Source organism: Lactuca virosa, chromosome 2 (genome assembly GCF_052849685.1).
Source record: "Lactuca virosa cultivar CGN04683 chromosome 2, Lactuca_virosa_CGN04683_v6, whole genome shotgun sequence".
NCBI classification, from domain to species: domain Eukaryota; kingdom Viridiplantae; phylum Streptophyta; class Magnoliopsida; order Asterales; family Asteraceae; genus Lactuca; species Lactuca virosa.
The window spans coordinates 126,489,815-126,505,733 of record NC_136427.1 but is presented as its reverse complement, the minus strand read 5'-3'; the positions used below and the strand labels follow the sequence as shown (position 1 = coordinate 126,505,733).

At 31.6% G+C, this 15,919-nt stretch overlaps 2 protein-coding genes and 1 long non-coding RNA gene across 4 annotated transcripts; 2 read left to right on the top strand and 1 right to left on the bottom strand.

Annotated features, from left to right (window-relative positions):
* Window positions 1-464: 464 nt before the first annotated feature.
* Window positions 465-1,555, top strand: PRPL28 (Ribosomal L28 family). Its single transcript, XM_079078465.1, has 2 exons — window positions 465-750; window positions 1,226-1,555. The coding sequence occupies exons 1-2, from the start codon at window positions 525-527 to the stop codon at window positions 1,456-1,458; spliced, it is 459 nt and encodes a 152-aa protein (XP_078934591.1). The 5' UTR covers window positions 465-524; the 3' UTR covers window positions 1,459-1,555.
* A 276-nt stretch (window positions 1,556-1,831) lies between these two features.
* LOC145159467 (protein NPGR2-like) lies at window positions 1,832-5,767 on the bottom strand. 2 transcript variants are annotated; one of them, XM_079078463.1, is made up of 5 exons: window positions 5,475-5,767; window positions 4,833-5,115; window positions 3,281-4,759; window positions 2,417-2,570; window positions 1,832-2,238 (listed from the first exon to the last, which is right to left on the bottom strand). In XM_079078463.1, exons 2-5 carry the CDS (start codon window positions 5,088-5,090, stop codon window positions 1,922-1,924), a joined length of 2,208 nt encoding a protein of 735 aa, XP_078934589.1. In that variant the 5' UTR covers window positions 5,091-5,115; window positions 5,475-5,767; the 3' UTR covers window positions 1,832-1,921. The 2 variants fall into 2 exon arrangements, with proteins under 2 accessions (XP_078934589.1, XP_078934590.1); XM_079078464.1 differs by lacking the exon at window positions 5,475-5,767 and adding an exon at window positions 5,272-5,441.
* A 502-nt stretch (window positions 5,768-6,269) lies between these two features.
* Window positions 6,270-12,092, top strand: LOC145159466 (uncharacterized). Its single transcript, XR_013737738.1, has 4 exons — window positions 6,270-6,855; window positions 7,599-7,637; window positions 10,387-10,459; window positions 11,600-12,092. It is a non-coding gene; the product is annotated as an uncharacterized LOC145159466 (long non-coding RNA).
* Window positions 12,093-15,919: the final 3,827 nt, after the last annotated feature.

Sequence of the window (15,919 nt, the reverse complement as noted above, 5' to 3'; positions counted from 1 at the left end):
ATTGTTGAAAAAATCATCCATTTTCTTCAAGAAATCGTCAGAGGGAATCGCCGGGAGAGAAAGAGAGAGTTTTTCTAAATTGAAGAGTGAAAAATGAAGAAAAAAAACGGTTTTATAGTTTTTTCCACCGAAAATCGCAGGTGGAACAGGCAAAATCGCAGATGGACTATTCAATCTGCGAATGTACAAGTGCCTAAAGCACAGCTGTGCTTTAGGCGCTTGTACCTTCGCAGATGGAAGGGCAAAATCGCAGATGAGTCATTTCCATCTGCGATTTCAGTAGTTATAATTGCAATTTTGATTTTTTTGGCTAAATTTGTAAGGTAATTAGTGTATTTGGCTAAATTTGTAATTATCTCATTTTAATATAACAGTGTCTAATTTTGTAATATTTGCAATTTGGTGGGGGTATTTTGTAAACTAAAACCAAATCAGCTGCAGGTACAAAAGATAGGAATTGGCATTTGATATCCACCTCAACCCTCCGTGTTTTCGAACAAGATAAGAAAAAAGCTCTGATAACAATGGCGCTACTAACGGCGTCGTCTGGACTGGCGACAGGACACGCTTCCATTTCATGCTTCGTCAAGCCTCAATCGGCGTCAATAAGATTGAAGCCCAACTCCCCGGCGGTTTCGGAGCTAGGGTTTGTTACTTCTCAACTGAGTGGCCTCAAAATTTCTTACGAACAATGCACTTTACCCAATAACCTCTCTTCCACAATCAAGCTTCCTCTTCAACCTGTTGCTCGTAATCTCTCTCTCTCTCTCTCTCTCAATTTCCCTTTTTGGATTTTGTGTTTTGATTATACCCAATTTCTATGGGTATGCTAAATGGATATAAATTCAGGTGATTGTGTTCTTTTTGTGTAATTGGGTTTCCCTATTCCATTCGATAAGAAATTCAGCAATCGCAATTGGTTTATTTGAATATGCTCTTATGATAGACTGTTTTAGGGGCTGTTTGGATGTTTGAGAGACTTTGGCAAAAACTAGTATTATGATTCTGATTATTAAGATAAGGTTAAATACAAGAAATAGCAATACTTTCATACTTATGTGTAAGTATTACAGCTATAATTGGTCGATTTTTCAAAATGTCATGCTCTAATACAAATAAATGGAAGTATGACACTATTATAAATGTAAAGTAACTTCCATTGATCATCTACTTTCACCACGTTATGTTTCTTTGTTGATTTTTTTGAGAAATGGGAAAATTTCAGGTAGAATCTGCCCATTTACTGGAAAGAAATCAAATAGGAAAAATCTTGTTTCTCACTCAAACCACAAGACAAAGAAGTTGCAATTTGTGAACCTACAATACAAGAGAGTATGGTGGGAGGCTGGAAACCGATTTGTAAAATTGCGTCTATCAACCAAAGCATTAAAGACAATCGAAAAAAACGGTCTTGATGCTGTTGCTAAGAAAGCAGGAATAGATCTTAGCAAGAAATAGTTTCATTCCTTTGCACAATGTTGTTATATTTCTGTTAAAATTGTTGCTTAAAATTTCGTCATTTTAATGAAATCATGTTTCAAGTCTTTTCTTCTCATTTCCATTACTCAATGCTCTAATTAGATTAGCAAGATTTTGGAATTGTTGGTTTCATTCCAATGTGGATAAGGGTCTTTGTAGCCATTGATTCTTACGAAGCCACCTAACATGTTATTGTGATTTACATCTCATAGGTTTTCATGAAATGGTTTTAATTTTAATTTAGTTGCAATTCATGAAGAATTCGAAATAGATTAATCATGGACATGATATTATACATATATAGAAATTACAATTACAAAAATACAATAGATATAGTCATACAATTACACAATGGTGGAATATCTTTTCTTCGTATACGTATAATATTATAAAACTAAACGACTATCAATCGTTTTGTAACAAAAAGGTCAAATATTTTAATTCATCTAAAGGGTTCAACAGGTTCAGATTCTTGAAGCATAATTGCAGCCTCAAAACATTCAGCAGCTTCAAGAGCCGATGAACCATGTTCAACCTTATAAACAAGACCAAGATTAAACCATGCTAATGAATTTGTCCTATCAAGCCTTAATGCATCGGTTATAAAGCTTTTGGCAATTGGTAATGATTGATCATTAAGTTCTCTTAGAACAATGGCTGTTGATATTAAGCTAGGAACATGATTTGGATCAACATCTAATGCTTTCTCAAAAGAGCTTAATGCTTCTTCCTTTTCGCCTTTCGCTTGATGGAGTATCCCTAGAAAGTTGAAAACATGTTTTAGTAAAGTGATGTATATATCGTTTTTCGACTGAATGTGAGTAAATGACTATTTTACCTTTTTGTTTAGAACTGATAATTAGTTATACGAATGCAATAATATTTGATCACGACATGATTAATAAATACTAAATAGTAATCAAAACAAGGGTTTTACCTATGGCATGCCACCTAGATGGAGAATGAGGATCGATTGCCTTGGATTTTGATAGGCACACCTCAGCATCATGCCATTGCATTAAACTAGTGTATAAGTTTGCAAGATCATGCCATGTTTCCATTTCCAATTCTCTTTCTTTGTTGCTCCTTTTCTACAAAACCAAACAAAAACGGTTAAAAGTTGAACATAAAAAACTTAATAAAAGTAAAATCTTCCATGCTTGATCTACGGGTTATTTGTTTCTTTTTTTTTTCTCATTAAGTAAAATGATTAAATGGGTAATGATGTATGACTAGATAAAATGTTGTATACACAAGGTTTGTTTGTTTTTAGACCGAATACACTGTTTGAATGAGACTAAGTAATCGTTTTACCTCGCCTTACAAAAAACTTCACAATATTAATTAGGAGTTGAGAGGAAAAAGATGGACAAATAGTTAAGGGTTAGAGTACGTTTGGTTGTGGAAAATCGTTTTCATTTTTCTAGAAAACGTTTCAGAAAATAGAGTTGAGTTTTCATTTTTAGTTTTCAATGAAACTTTTAGAAAACGCGTATGATTGAAACCGTGGAGTTTTCATTTTCCGTTTTAGAAATTTAGAAAACTTTGGATCTAATTTACATACAATTTGGAAAACAGAAAATTTCCATTTTCTTGGAAAAATTTTGAAAATTGAATCAGCCAAACACGTTTTCAAAAATTTACGGAAAACTGAAAATTTTTCCACAACCAAACGCACTCTTAGTGTCTTGGCACAATAATCCATGTTTTTTTTGGCTTAGCACATTAAGTCAATTTGTCCAGATTAACTAAAAAAGAAACAACTATGTATAACTATCTAGATTAAGTGTTTAATAACTACCTTTAATAGTCTTTTATGAACTCCAAAACTCTTGCTTCTAACTTGAAGAACAGCAAGAAGACGAGTATACGTCTCTATACCATTTTTCAACTTGCCTTGTGCAATTTGCAATTTAGCTTTAGTTCTCAACAATTCTCCTTGATCCCATTTCCCTGTTTCATCTATAGCAGCATCAATCACAACTTCAGCATCAAAATATTGTTTTTTAGCCGATAAAATACGCGCTAAAAGAATCCATCCTTTTACATTATCTCCTCCTTCAACTTTCACAAGCTTTTTTGCATAATAAACAGCCATATCCAACTTCCTCTGTTCTGCATATTCAAGGCTAAGATGAAACAAAACATTGGCATCTTCTTGTTTCATTTTATATGCAGTTTCCAAAGCATTTAAAGCTTCAGATTGCATTTTTATCCTCTCAGAATCCAAATTCGTGTTTCTTGATTCTGCAGAAAGGGAGATACCAAGGAAAAAATTCGCGAAGCTTTTTGTTTCTTTGCAATTTTCTTCTAATTTCATGAGTTTGTGAAGGTATGTGATTCCTTCTTGAAGGGAATCTGATTGATCCATACAGATTTTGGAAGCAAGTAACATTTCTAAAACGAAGTTATGTTGGTTTTCTGACTTTTCTTGATTATTTAACAAACTTCTTAATAGATTTAGTGACACCATATCTTCACCTTCTCCATAGTAACATAACGCAAGAGTGCTGTATCTTTCCTTTTTTTCAATGATTCCAGGTGGGAATTCTTCAATTTGATGAGCGAGTGATTTTAGGTCATGGGAAATCGATAAAGCAAAAGAAAGATGATGGTAGATTGATGGGTCCCACTCGATTATACCGATAACAATCTTTCTTAAAAGAATCAGAAGCAAAAGAATGGCTTCTTCTACATTGTTCTTGGGTACATATGAACTTTCCATCTGGGATCGAAGATTTGGAGGTGTCGCATCACAACCACTGTACAAAAGAAACACAGCGAATTCCTTTTCAAGATTCATTCGTGTCTTTTTATCAAGATTCCATTGGAAAAGCAACGCTCGTCTGTATGATAAAATGGCCGATTGTGGATCTGAAGCTAGTTTCCAAAGCTCAGGTAACAACTCAACCGCTTTATCTACAGTTTCTTGAAGCTTATAATACGAAGAAAAATCAAGGAATCCATCGGGTAATGCAGATTCGACTGTTTCCAGTATGATTTTGCAGGATTCGGCAGCTTCTTTGAATCGTCCTAGGGCTTGCAACGACTTTGATTTGAGAAAAACAGCTTCGAAGAGTAAACTGATAGCATGAACTGACATGGGTGGCGATGGATCATCATCACCCTGAGAATGGCGTCTTGAAAGTTCTGATCTTCTCGCAAGTGAGTTTTTAATCTTGGGAATAACAGCAGGAATGTCAATTCCTTCGAAAACATGAAGTGCACCCTCTACGTTTCCTTTTTGATACTCTAATCGACCTAATAACGCTCTTGCTTCCTAAAAAGTTGCAAAATTGTATGTGTTAATTATGTAAGAAGATTAAAAATGGAATTGAAATGAAGAAAAAAACCTCGTAATTGAGAAAACCAGTTTCACGAAGAGAGGATTCTGCTTCTTCTATATTGCTGTTATCCAATTTGGGATCAGGTTCATTAACTCGAGAAGAATATCCGCTAGCTGAATAATCCCTAGTCGCTAAAGATTCCGATGAAGTGTTCATTTCCTTTGCCCCAAATCGTTCGCCGGAGTGAAAGCATTTCATCATCATCTTCCGTACTGTTCCACTCAACTTGATTCTGTGTTTTTCAATCCAGTGTTTGATTTTCATGCTGCTGCTTCATTACATCTGAAATCTTTTTGAAGGTACAAATTACGGTTTTAAGTTAGAAACTGATACATATCAATTATTGCACAGTGTGCAATCATGTGAACAGGAAGGAGCCTATGAAACACCAAATCGACATTTAAAAAAGAAAACCCACAAATCTACAGGCGTATATAGAACATACATTCATCCCCCTTTTACAAAATTCAACTTTTCTTATCGGATTGATACAGCGTACAATCAGTAATTTAAAGCTCCGAAAAGATGGAACGAAATCCATGTATACCCGACAGCAGATTGCAAAAAGCAAACATGAAATTGAGGAGAAAGAAGGTGGAAGAGGAAGAAAGTTAGTAAATGAACAGTGAAATCGAAGAAAAAGGGTACCTTTTGAATAGCGAAAAGAAGCGAGAGAGCCCACAAAGCACTACTACTACCCATTTGACGTGAATCAATCATCCAAATAAAATAAGGATGGGTAGATTGTTATGTCATCTCCTATAGAAGAATCCGAGGCTTGTTTGTGCTTCAAATTAAGAAAGATTCAATTTTTTTTTTCTTTCTTTGTTTGTTGATGATGGCAATGACTAATGAGTGTATTGGGTATGGGACAAGAGAGTGATGGATTTCAAAGTGGGAAGGTCAGAAATGCTTGGCGCATTGAATATGAATATGATTAGAACCATACCACCTCATCAGATGTGAATGGAGGGAAGACTTTTTTGGCTAACTTTTTTGAATAAGCACTTTCTCCCATGTCATTAGCCTTTTAAATAATAATATTCTTACAGTTGGAATTGTTGATATGATTTTACAAGGTGCTGACATCATTGCTCCAATTTCTTACTATAGATGCTAACTAGGGGTTGAATCACTGCGTTTTGTAACAGGAGATTGAAAAAAAAAAAAAAAACTAAAACTATGTAGTTAGTTTAAAATTTTATATATATATATATATATATGACAAAACTATAAAGGTATTTATTTTTCTGAATTTTTTTCAAACAACGATTTTTTTTAGTTTCGTCGTCATTTTGGCTTATATTTTATGGGGAAATGGTCCTTCCGAAATTAAAATGACTATTATACGTTTTTATTTTTATTTTTATATTTTTTTAATATTTATTTTAATGTTTTAATAATTAAAACAAAAAAGGGTCTCTCTCCCCCTCCATGTGTGCTCTTCCATTTTCAATCATATAATCTTGAGTACAACTCATCTCATTCCCCACCACTTCTTCTTCTTCACCATTTCTCTGCTCATTTCCTACGTTCCTGGTCTCAAATCCGATGGAACCATCGTCATTTCTTTCAAAAACTCTATTCTCTCTCCTTATCTACACTTCTCCAAAACTGGAACCATGCTGATGCCATCCGATTTTCATGGTCTGTTGTCACCTATGCACCTCAATACGGTTCTGTCACCAGTTTTCAACTCCGAAGCTCACACATTCTATCCATGATGATTTTGTTCGTCTTCAACACATTCACTCCAAAACAAAAATGAAATTGGGTTTCTACAAATTTCTCCTCGTGATGCAGATATGTTACATATCAGGGGGAATGGAGAGTGAAGGTGTTCGATGGTGGATACAGATTGCCAACGACGATGGGTGGAGGGAATCGCACGGAACACAACTGAGGGTTAGGGTTGGAGTGAATAGTTGATGTTGGTGTTTGGGTCAGTGGAGATGGAATCGCAAGCTACCAAGCTCTGACTTGGCTTTCCTGGTTTCACCATATCGATGAAGACCATGATTCGAATAAGGTTTAATCTTCTTATGCTTTGTTTTCCTCTAAAAATGTGAAGAGTAGACGTTTGGAGATAAATAAGCCTGGAATTTTGTAGAATTTTGTAGAGGAGGTTCTTCTTGGGTATCGATTTGCAGGCGTAAGGAATGTTGTAGATTTTTGTGTGCATAGATGGGTTGTATTAAATTGAACGTGTCCTAATTTGATTCTGATTGTGTAGACGTTATTGAAGGATAGAGGTTTTTTTTCTTAAGTACCTAGTTGGTTGTAGGCTCGATGATGTTGGTGGGATTGATTTCTTCACCAAAGCATGAACACAACAAGAAAGAAGTTTTTAGGGTCTAAGCATTAATGATGTGTCTTCTTTTGAGAGAGAGAGAGAGAGAGAGAGAGAGAGAGAGAGAGAGAGAGAGAGAGAGAGAGAGAGAGAGAGAGACCTTAATTATTTTTTAATTATTAAAATAGATAAAAATGAAAAAAAATAGAAAATAAATACATAAGGGTATTATAGTAATTTCAATTTTCGAAGGAAGAAAAACCTCATAGAAACATGGTCAAAAAGACCACAAAGCCAAAAAAGGTGAGGTTTAAACCAAAACCCAGAAAAAATACATAAGACCGGACTATTTTTGTAATTCTCTTTCTCTCTCTCTCTCTATATATATATATATATATATATATATATATATATAATCTGATTTCAAACTAACTACATTGTTTTTTTTCTATCTCATGTGCTGTAATTTGACCACTACTTAGCATCTAGTAAGAAATTGGAGCAATGATGTCATATATAAGGTCAGGATCTTTTTGGAAACCCATGTTTTCTTACGAAACATTCTTAAAATGTGAATTTTTTGTTATATTTTTTTAATGAGTGACATGAAGCACCAAATCTCAAAAAAATGTTCATATACAACAGGCAGATATGTGCATTTTTTTCAAACTTGTGAATTTTCTGACATTTGTGACATATGCACCTGTATATGCATATTTTTTTCGAGATTTGTTTACGAATATGCTTATATATATATATATATATATATATATATATATATATATATATATATATATATATATATATATATTGTGACAACCGTAAAAATTTGAGACAGTTCTAGATTTGAATAAATTTAGTTGCACGTGTAGGCACGACACATTCTACACTTAGTAACTAGAAGCTAAGTTATAACCTACTAGAAACTTGGAAACAATTAGAAACGAGGGATAATATGTTTTGATTTCACATTGATACGTGACTTCTATAACTACTTTAACTGTAACAACTATCCAAATTCGGGTCATTCCTTGACTTGAACCTCTTTGCATGAATCATGTACACACATCATGCATTTGACCTAGTAGTAGAAATTAGGTCCGAGTCCCGTAGGAACTTAAGTCAAAGTTGAAAACTAGGACTAGTATACTGGTTCTTCAATTTCACTTGAATCACAAAACTACTACATAGAATGTCAATAATCCGACAAAAATCAATTACGAACATTGTTTTTATCTGGAAAAGAGTTATGAGCTATAAAATAATTTGAAGTCTAAAAAATTCAATATATTTTGATATCCAAATATTTACAAAATCTCAAAACCTTAAAAGCCCTAAACACCTAAATTTGTATAACTTTAACATAAAAAATTCTATAAAAACTTTTATGAACCTCATAATATTATCTTGGAATAATTAAATTTCGAATATGTAATCAAGAAAATGAAATTTAGGTCATTAACATTTGACCCTTAATTTATAAGTTAAAATCAAGGTTTTATGAAAATAAAACAAGGATTAATGCATATTTTATAAAAATTGGGATATTTTATAAAAGAGGGGGGAATTTATTTGAAATTATGGAAGAGGGAGAGAGAGAGAGAGAGAGAGAGAGAGAGAGAGAGAGAGAGACTCTTTCATCCTCTAGAAATTCGGCTCTCTCCTCCCAATACTCCCTTCCCCAAAAAATTTAATCATTTTAATCACATCCACACCTTTCACTTCTCTTCCACTATTTCCTCTCTCACACTCCACCACCACTATTCTCTCTTCTTCTCTCTATCAACCACGAAATTTACAGCGATAAAACCCAAGAACACTCCTTAAAATCGAAATCTTCACCATCTTGTGGTGTTCTTGAAGGTAAACTCGATTTCTCTTTCACTTTTCCTTCAAATTTTACTATTTTTCTTGCATTTTCTTCTCCTTCTAGACCTTTCTTCATGATTTTTCATGTGTATGTTCATGAACTTCGAGTTTGATGATGATGGTGGTTGGATTTTACCCCAAAACAATATACATGTTGAAATGGTAAAGTATCATGACCCAAACCTATATCAAACTCAAAATAACCCACTTTTATACTAGTTTTGGTGGAGAAACCACAATATGAACCAAAGATTTCTTCAAAAAAAAAATTATAAACTTTTCAAACTCATGCATGGCATTAAACCAACATGCATGTGTTGACCTTCAAGTCTAGATACTTGATGATCAAAGTATGTTGTTAAAAGCTTCAAATATATTCATACAAAACTTTAATCCACAAAAAGATCTAAACCATCTCTTCTAGTCAACCTTTATTTTTCTTAGGAACCCAGTAACAAAATAAGATGATCTGGAAACTTTTTAGAAAATAATTCATTTTTCTTGAATTATTGTAATTTTTTTAATAAAATAGAGCAATAATTCATATAAAATACTTTCTGAGGTCTATAAATCCTAGATAAATTCGTGGGCGACCCATAAAGAAAATAAACATCTCCCTTTAGGTTTCACCTATTTTTTTCACTGTTTGCTATAAATTTTAATTTTCTATGTGTTTAACTCAATTAAATCATAAAACGAAGTTTGGTGATATGAAACAAACATCTAAGAATTTTTGCAGCTTTTAGGACTTGTATAACACCCAGATAAATATTTGTAGAATTTTTTATAACCTCTTTCTATTTTTCTATGATTTTTGTGTATTTAATGGACTAAATCGAGGAAAAATAGTTACACTTATCCAAAATTCATGCAAATTTACCAGGACATCATTCATTACGGTAGGATCTCAAATGATGATCAAGTCTAGATGTTTGATGATCAAAGTATCTTGTTAAAAGTTTCAAATATATTCATAAAAAACTTTAATCCACAAAAAGATCTGAACCATCTTTTCTAGTCAACCCTGATTTTTCTTAGGAACCCAGTAACAAAATAAGATGATCTGGAAACGTTTTAGAAAATAATTCATTTTTCTTGAATTATTATAAATTTTTTTAAGAAAATAGAGCAATAATTCACATAAAATACTTTTTGAGGTCTATAAAATCTAGATAAATTCGTGGATGACTCCCTTTAAGTTTCACCTATTTTTTTCACTGTTTGCTATAATTTTTAATTCTCTATGTGTTTAACTCAAATAAATCATAAAACCAAGTTCTGTGATATGAATTGAACATCTAAGAATTTTTGCAGCTTCTAGGACTTGTATAACACTCAGATAAATATTTGTAGAATTTTTTGTAACCTCTTTTTATTTTTCTATGATTTTTGTGTATTTAGTGAACTAAATCGAGGAAAAATAGTTACACTTATCTCAAATTCATGCAAATTTACCAGGACATCATTCACTACGGTAGGATCTCAAATGAATTTTTTTAGCTATTTTTATTTACTTCTTACTATTTTCACGATTTAAATGGTTATTTAATGGAATAAATGAGGAAAAATAGCCAAACCATTCTAAAAACCATGAAAATTGTCCAGAACATCTTTGATTATTTTAACTAAAATTAAAAAGGTTGATTATTTTTATTCACTGTTTACTATTTATTTCGAATTTCTTGGCATTAAATACATCTAAAATCATAAAAATGAGTTTTACAGTTTACAAAGTTCATTGAACATTTTCCCTAGCTTTAAAACACTGTAAATAAATCACCCAAAAAGTTTGACGATTTATCTTAATTGTTTACAATTTATTTCAATAAAATCTGATTCTACAATTTAGAAACAACTTTTGACATTTTTCCCAATTCATATAGATTATATAACAGTTGTAATAAAATATTGAGGATTTATCTTAACTGTTTACTATTTTTCCATGAATTTATGTTGATTCAAGTGATTAATTATAGAAAAAATAGATAAGACATATCTAAAACTCATGAAAAATTATTTGGAATTCTTTGACTACATTTGGATCACAAATAAAAAAATTGGTGGCTTTTACATATTGTTTACTATTTAATTAAATTTTCTTGCTATAAAACACACTTACATTATAAAAAACCGGGTTTGTTGATCAACAGTGTCATTTAATATTTTTCCAAATAAGGACACTATGAAACAGTTAAAAAAAATTCAAAGAATTTTTCATGATCATTTACTATTTTTCCATGATTTTATGATTATTCAAGGAATTTAATGTTGAAAAATACTTTGGCATATCAAAACCTCATGAAAATTTATCTGGAGGTCTTTTATTACAATTAGAACTGAAATATAAAGTTTGAAAATTTTTATAACTGATTTGATTTAGTTTTGAATATTTAATCATTTGAAACGTCTTCCAAAATGTTATATGTACATCACAATTAACATTGCAAAAATGGGATTTCCATTTAAATTTATTTTTAAACAAATTCATTCATGGGAATCTAAATTTCATAGAAAAATGTTTGTAACATAACAACATCAAAATTTTGACACAATATTGACATTGCTCTATTATAGAAGTTAAATAGAGACTCACTAGTGTATACCTTTATTGTAGGACACTGGTAATGATACGAGTGGAACTTAGTTCAAGGCATCATTAACATCATCTTGAAATATATTGTGAGTATTCACGACCCCTATTTTCGGTTTTTACGTTTTGGGGTAGAAAAGCATGTCCAAAAACTATTTATTGTTCTTTGTATTTTGTCACACCCCAAACCGGAACGGAGGAAGCGTTCAGGGGCGGAGGATGTCATGTATAATATCACAACAATTGTATAATAGTAATCAAAGTACAACAACCATGTATTGATAATGTATAAGTTATTACATATGTGTTCAAATCATTGTATATTAACACCAAAAATGTATAGCGAAAGTTAAAAGACATGAGTCTATGAAGCTCCGTTTTCTCAAAAAACTCGTAGATGTACCTGTTTACTGATTTCCTGAGAATACAAGTAGTTTTGAAAAGAATGTCAACAATTAAGTTGGTGAGTTCATAAGCATGTTTATAACTGAAATTTGTTTTCTGTTCCTTGATAATGTAAGTATGTTTTTCTAGAAAATCCTATATTTTCTGTTGTATTATGTTGTAAACAAAACGTGTAAATGTTATTGTACTCTGAAGTAGTAAAAATGTAGTTTAGTTCTCATAAAACCATGAAAAATATGTTTTCTCTATGCTAGAATAGTATTCAGTATTTGTACTTGCATGAAAAACTGTGAAATTGTAAGTGACAGGATTCACCAGTTGTACTTGTAAAATATTGTATTATAGTTTTATTATTTAATAAAACTACGTAAATTGTTTACTTATTTATACACTAGTCGTGTTGTTCAATACCAAATTGTGAGTTATTATAACCATGCTTGGTGACCTAAGATGACCTGAACACGACGTTCTTCAGGCGTCGCAATCGGTACGACATTTGTCACAACAGGCTTGCCGGCCTAGCTGTTGCAAGCAGCTCTGGTATGGGACTGTTAGTCTCGTATAGATCTATACACAAGTGTCAAGCTCTCCCTCAAGGAGACTATTGTTATAATTTCAGGACTTGGTTGGTACTCAAATAAGTACTTGAAGTAAGTCTCATAAATGCTATATTGACGATTATGTATAGAATAATGAAAAGTTACTTTGAAATGAATAACTGTAAGTATATCTTATAAACTATATTCATTATAGTTTATATGTTTGTTTTCCATCATGTTTTCTGAGTATGTAAAGTAGTGCATATGATTCATATTATACTCTGAGCTTTAAAAAGTAATATGAAAGTTCCATAAACTATACTTATTATAGTTTATATGTTTGTGTTTTACTGAAATGAAAACCTTTGTTTAATTTGTAAAATTTGTAATACGATTACTTCGTGAAATTCAACATTTAAGTCTAACTGGTACTAAAACTGTTTGCAAAATTTGAAGTTTTTGTTTAACGAGTTTGTAATCATTTTATACTTATATAAATATAATATTTATATAATTATGATTAAATAGATAGTCGAATAAATAATTCTACCCCAAGCCCACAACCAAATAAGGAACAGGAAATGGAGTCAAATTATCAATTCTAAGCCTGTTGAATCCTAATTATATAACTTATACATATATAAATATATATTTTTAATAATGGCAACAATTAATAAAATATTGAAAACATTTAGATATTAACACAAATTTTATTATGTTACACTTGTATTCCCCCCCCCCCTTTAAAACAGTGAAAAATTATGAAAACGTAGGGGTATGAACTTACCTTTTATGTGATAACGGTTTTGCTAACGGATAGAAAATAGTGACTTCGGACTAGAACACGGGAAAGATATTGTATCCTAATAATTTTAATCACATAATAGAGTGTGATTAACATGATATAAGTAATATAAGTGTTGATTATACTAGTTTTAGGAGTAAAACTTACCAATGAAGCAAAATACTTATTGAGGTTGCTTTTGTTCTTGGAAGTGAAAGAGAATTTGAGAGAGAATGGAAGTGATTTTCGGTTAAAAGTGTAAGAAATGGTGAATATGTGCCTTAAATATGAAGAAAAGAGTGGCAGTTTGAGTGTTTTTGGCCAAGAACAAAATCCGAGGAAAGTAGGTGTTTTTCGGCCGAAAAAGGGAAACCCATCGAGGAGGGTTTGCTATTTGAATGGTTTGCAGTCCGAAGGTGGCTAAGGCGTTTGCGTCCGAGAACAAAAGGAGTAGCTTCACACGTTTTCGGCCGAAAACGAGGTTTGCTGTCCGAGGTTTGCGGTGGGGCTAAATGCGAGGGTTCTCGTTTTATGTGGGAAAAATCCAAATTTTGCAACACTTGAATAATAGAAGGTTTATACATATTAAAATCATTTATTTAACTTTAATAAATTAACAAATTAATAAATTTGACTTTTATTTGACATGTTTTGACTTTGGTTGACTTTTGTTGACTTTTACAGATTTGAAAATAATGGGTTGTTACATATTTAATTTGACTTGTATCAAACTTGATTGCTATATTTTTCTATGTATGTGGATGTGCTTGTGAAACATGATGCCTTATCGTCTAAGTCCCTTACACTTTACTTCAAACATTAACTCTTTAAGCCAATGGTCATTATGGATAACGCTATTAGGAACTTGACAATTCCTCACTCACCCGATTGTGGAGTGTATTTTACCATGTCCATCAATGGAACGATAAACATAGATCTTGATAGGGCGCCTGTCATGGGCTTGGTTGAAAAATCATTGTTTATTTATTATACATATATACACTTGTTTCTCATGTTAGCATCGAACTTTGTTTCTCATGATGGTAACAAACTTTATTTCTCATGATAGCAATGAACTTTGTTATGCAAAACTTGTTTACTCATTTTAGCAACGAACTACTGTTTATGCAAACTTGTTTACTCATTTTAGCAACAAACTACTGTTTATGCAAACTTATTTACTCATTTTAGCAACGAACGACTGTTTATGGAAACTTGTTTACTCATTTTAGCAACAAACTTTCATTTATGGAAAATTTTATCAATATTATGATTTTCCATGATTTGAAACTATGTTATACTATAAACCTATGAACTCATCAACTATTTTCGGTAGTTGACCGCTCATTTTACATGCTTTTTCAGGAATCATCTAGTAAGATGGCATGTAGGGACACATCACTTATAGGATCATTTGAATGTGTTGTTTTTCAAATACATTGTAATTTCTTTTAAAAGTTATTCGAAATCATTGTAAATTGTAATGATTTTTAATACTATGGTTGGTGTTGTCTTTTAACTTTTGCAATGAGATCATTTGTACTGTTGCACCTCGTGTTTCTGCTTGATCAGGGTGTGATATATATATATATATATATATATATATATATATATATACACACACACACACACACATATATATATATATATATATATATATATATATATATATATATATATATATATGTGTGTGTGTGTGTGTATGTGTGTGTGTGTGTTTGTGATCGGGCGAGGACTCTATTTTCGGTGAGGACTAATTGTGGCTGTTCATCTAAAACAATGAATGGCTATGATTTTTTGCAATTTATTTTTATTTTAATTAAAACCGAAGGTAACATTTTTGTAATTGTATCCAACTTTTGGTATCTTCCTGAAAAGGTTAAATCTTTTGAGGGCATGATCGTCCATCTTATTTTAGAAAATCCTTCCTGATATCTCACTCCATTTCCCCATTATTCCTCCTTCTTCTTCGTCGATTCTCACTATTATCATCAATCGATCGTTAATCCTTCGTTCTAGCTTGAAATATTGTTCAAATCTTCCTTGTTAATCTTCGTTGTTGTCTACTTGATGTTATGGAAGCAGGTAATTTTATGTTTTTTAGTTTTTATGTGCTTAAGTTTCTTTGTGCTATGTTTTTGCTTAATCAAAGTTCTTAATGCTTCGTATTGTTCTCATTGTTGTTCAGATTGTTCGATTACTTCTCATTGTTTTATTTTTATTTTGTTTTTGTTAATTAGGAAACCCTACTTCTTTTATATTCGACATTCGTGTTTTTCTGTTTGCTTTGGTTCGATTTTCTATCACTCGAAGTATTTTAAGTTTTGTTTCTTGTTTATTGTTGCAGAAATTATTAGATTTGTTGATATTGTGACTTTTGGATTGTTTTTTGTTTATGTAAATGAAATTTTATCAAATTTTCATGTTTATCTGTTTGTTTTTAACATCAAATGTTACTTTCCAATGTTAATATTTTGTTTATGCTGATTAGTTACTGTGTTTGTATCAGTTGGCTTTCATATATTGATTTATGTTTGTAGTTTCGATGTAGGTAGTGTGGTGTTATTATATGTTTTTACTTAAAAATGATTAAAAATGTAGTTGTTATTTATCTAC

Coding starts and splice junctions, on each gene's coding strand:
- PRPL28 (XM_079078465.1), top strand. CDS start 525: ATGGCGCTACTAACGGCGTCGTCTGGACTGGCGACAGGACACGCTTCC. Junction 751..1,225: donor TCCTCTTCAACCTGTTGCTC/GTAATCTCTCTC, acceptor GGAAAATTTCAG/GTAGAATCTGCCCATTTACT.
- LOC145159467 (XM_079078463.1), bottom strand. CDS start 5,090: ATGAAAATCAAACACTGGATTGAAAAACACAGAATCAAGTTGAGTGGA. Junction 4,760..4,832: donor CTGGTTTTCTCAATTACGAG/GTTTTTTTCTTC, acceptor GCAACTTTTTAG/GAAGCAAGAGCGTTATTAGG. Junction 2,239..2,416: donor ATCTAGGTGGCATGCCATAG/GTAAAACCCTTG, acceptor TCAACTTTCTAG/GGATACTCCATCAAGCGAAA.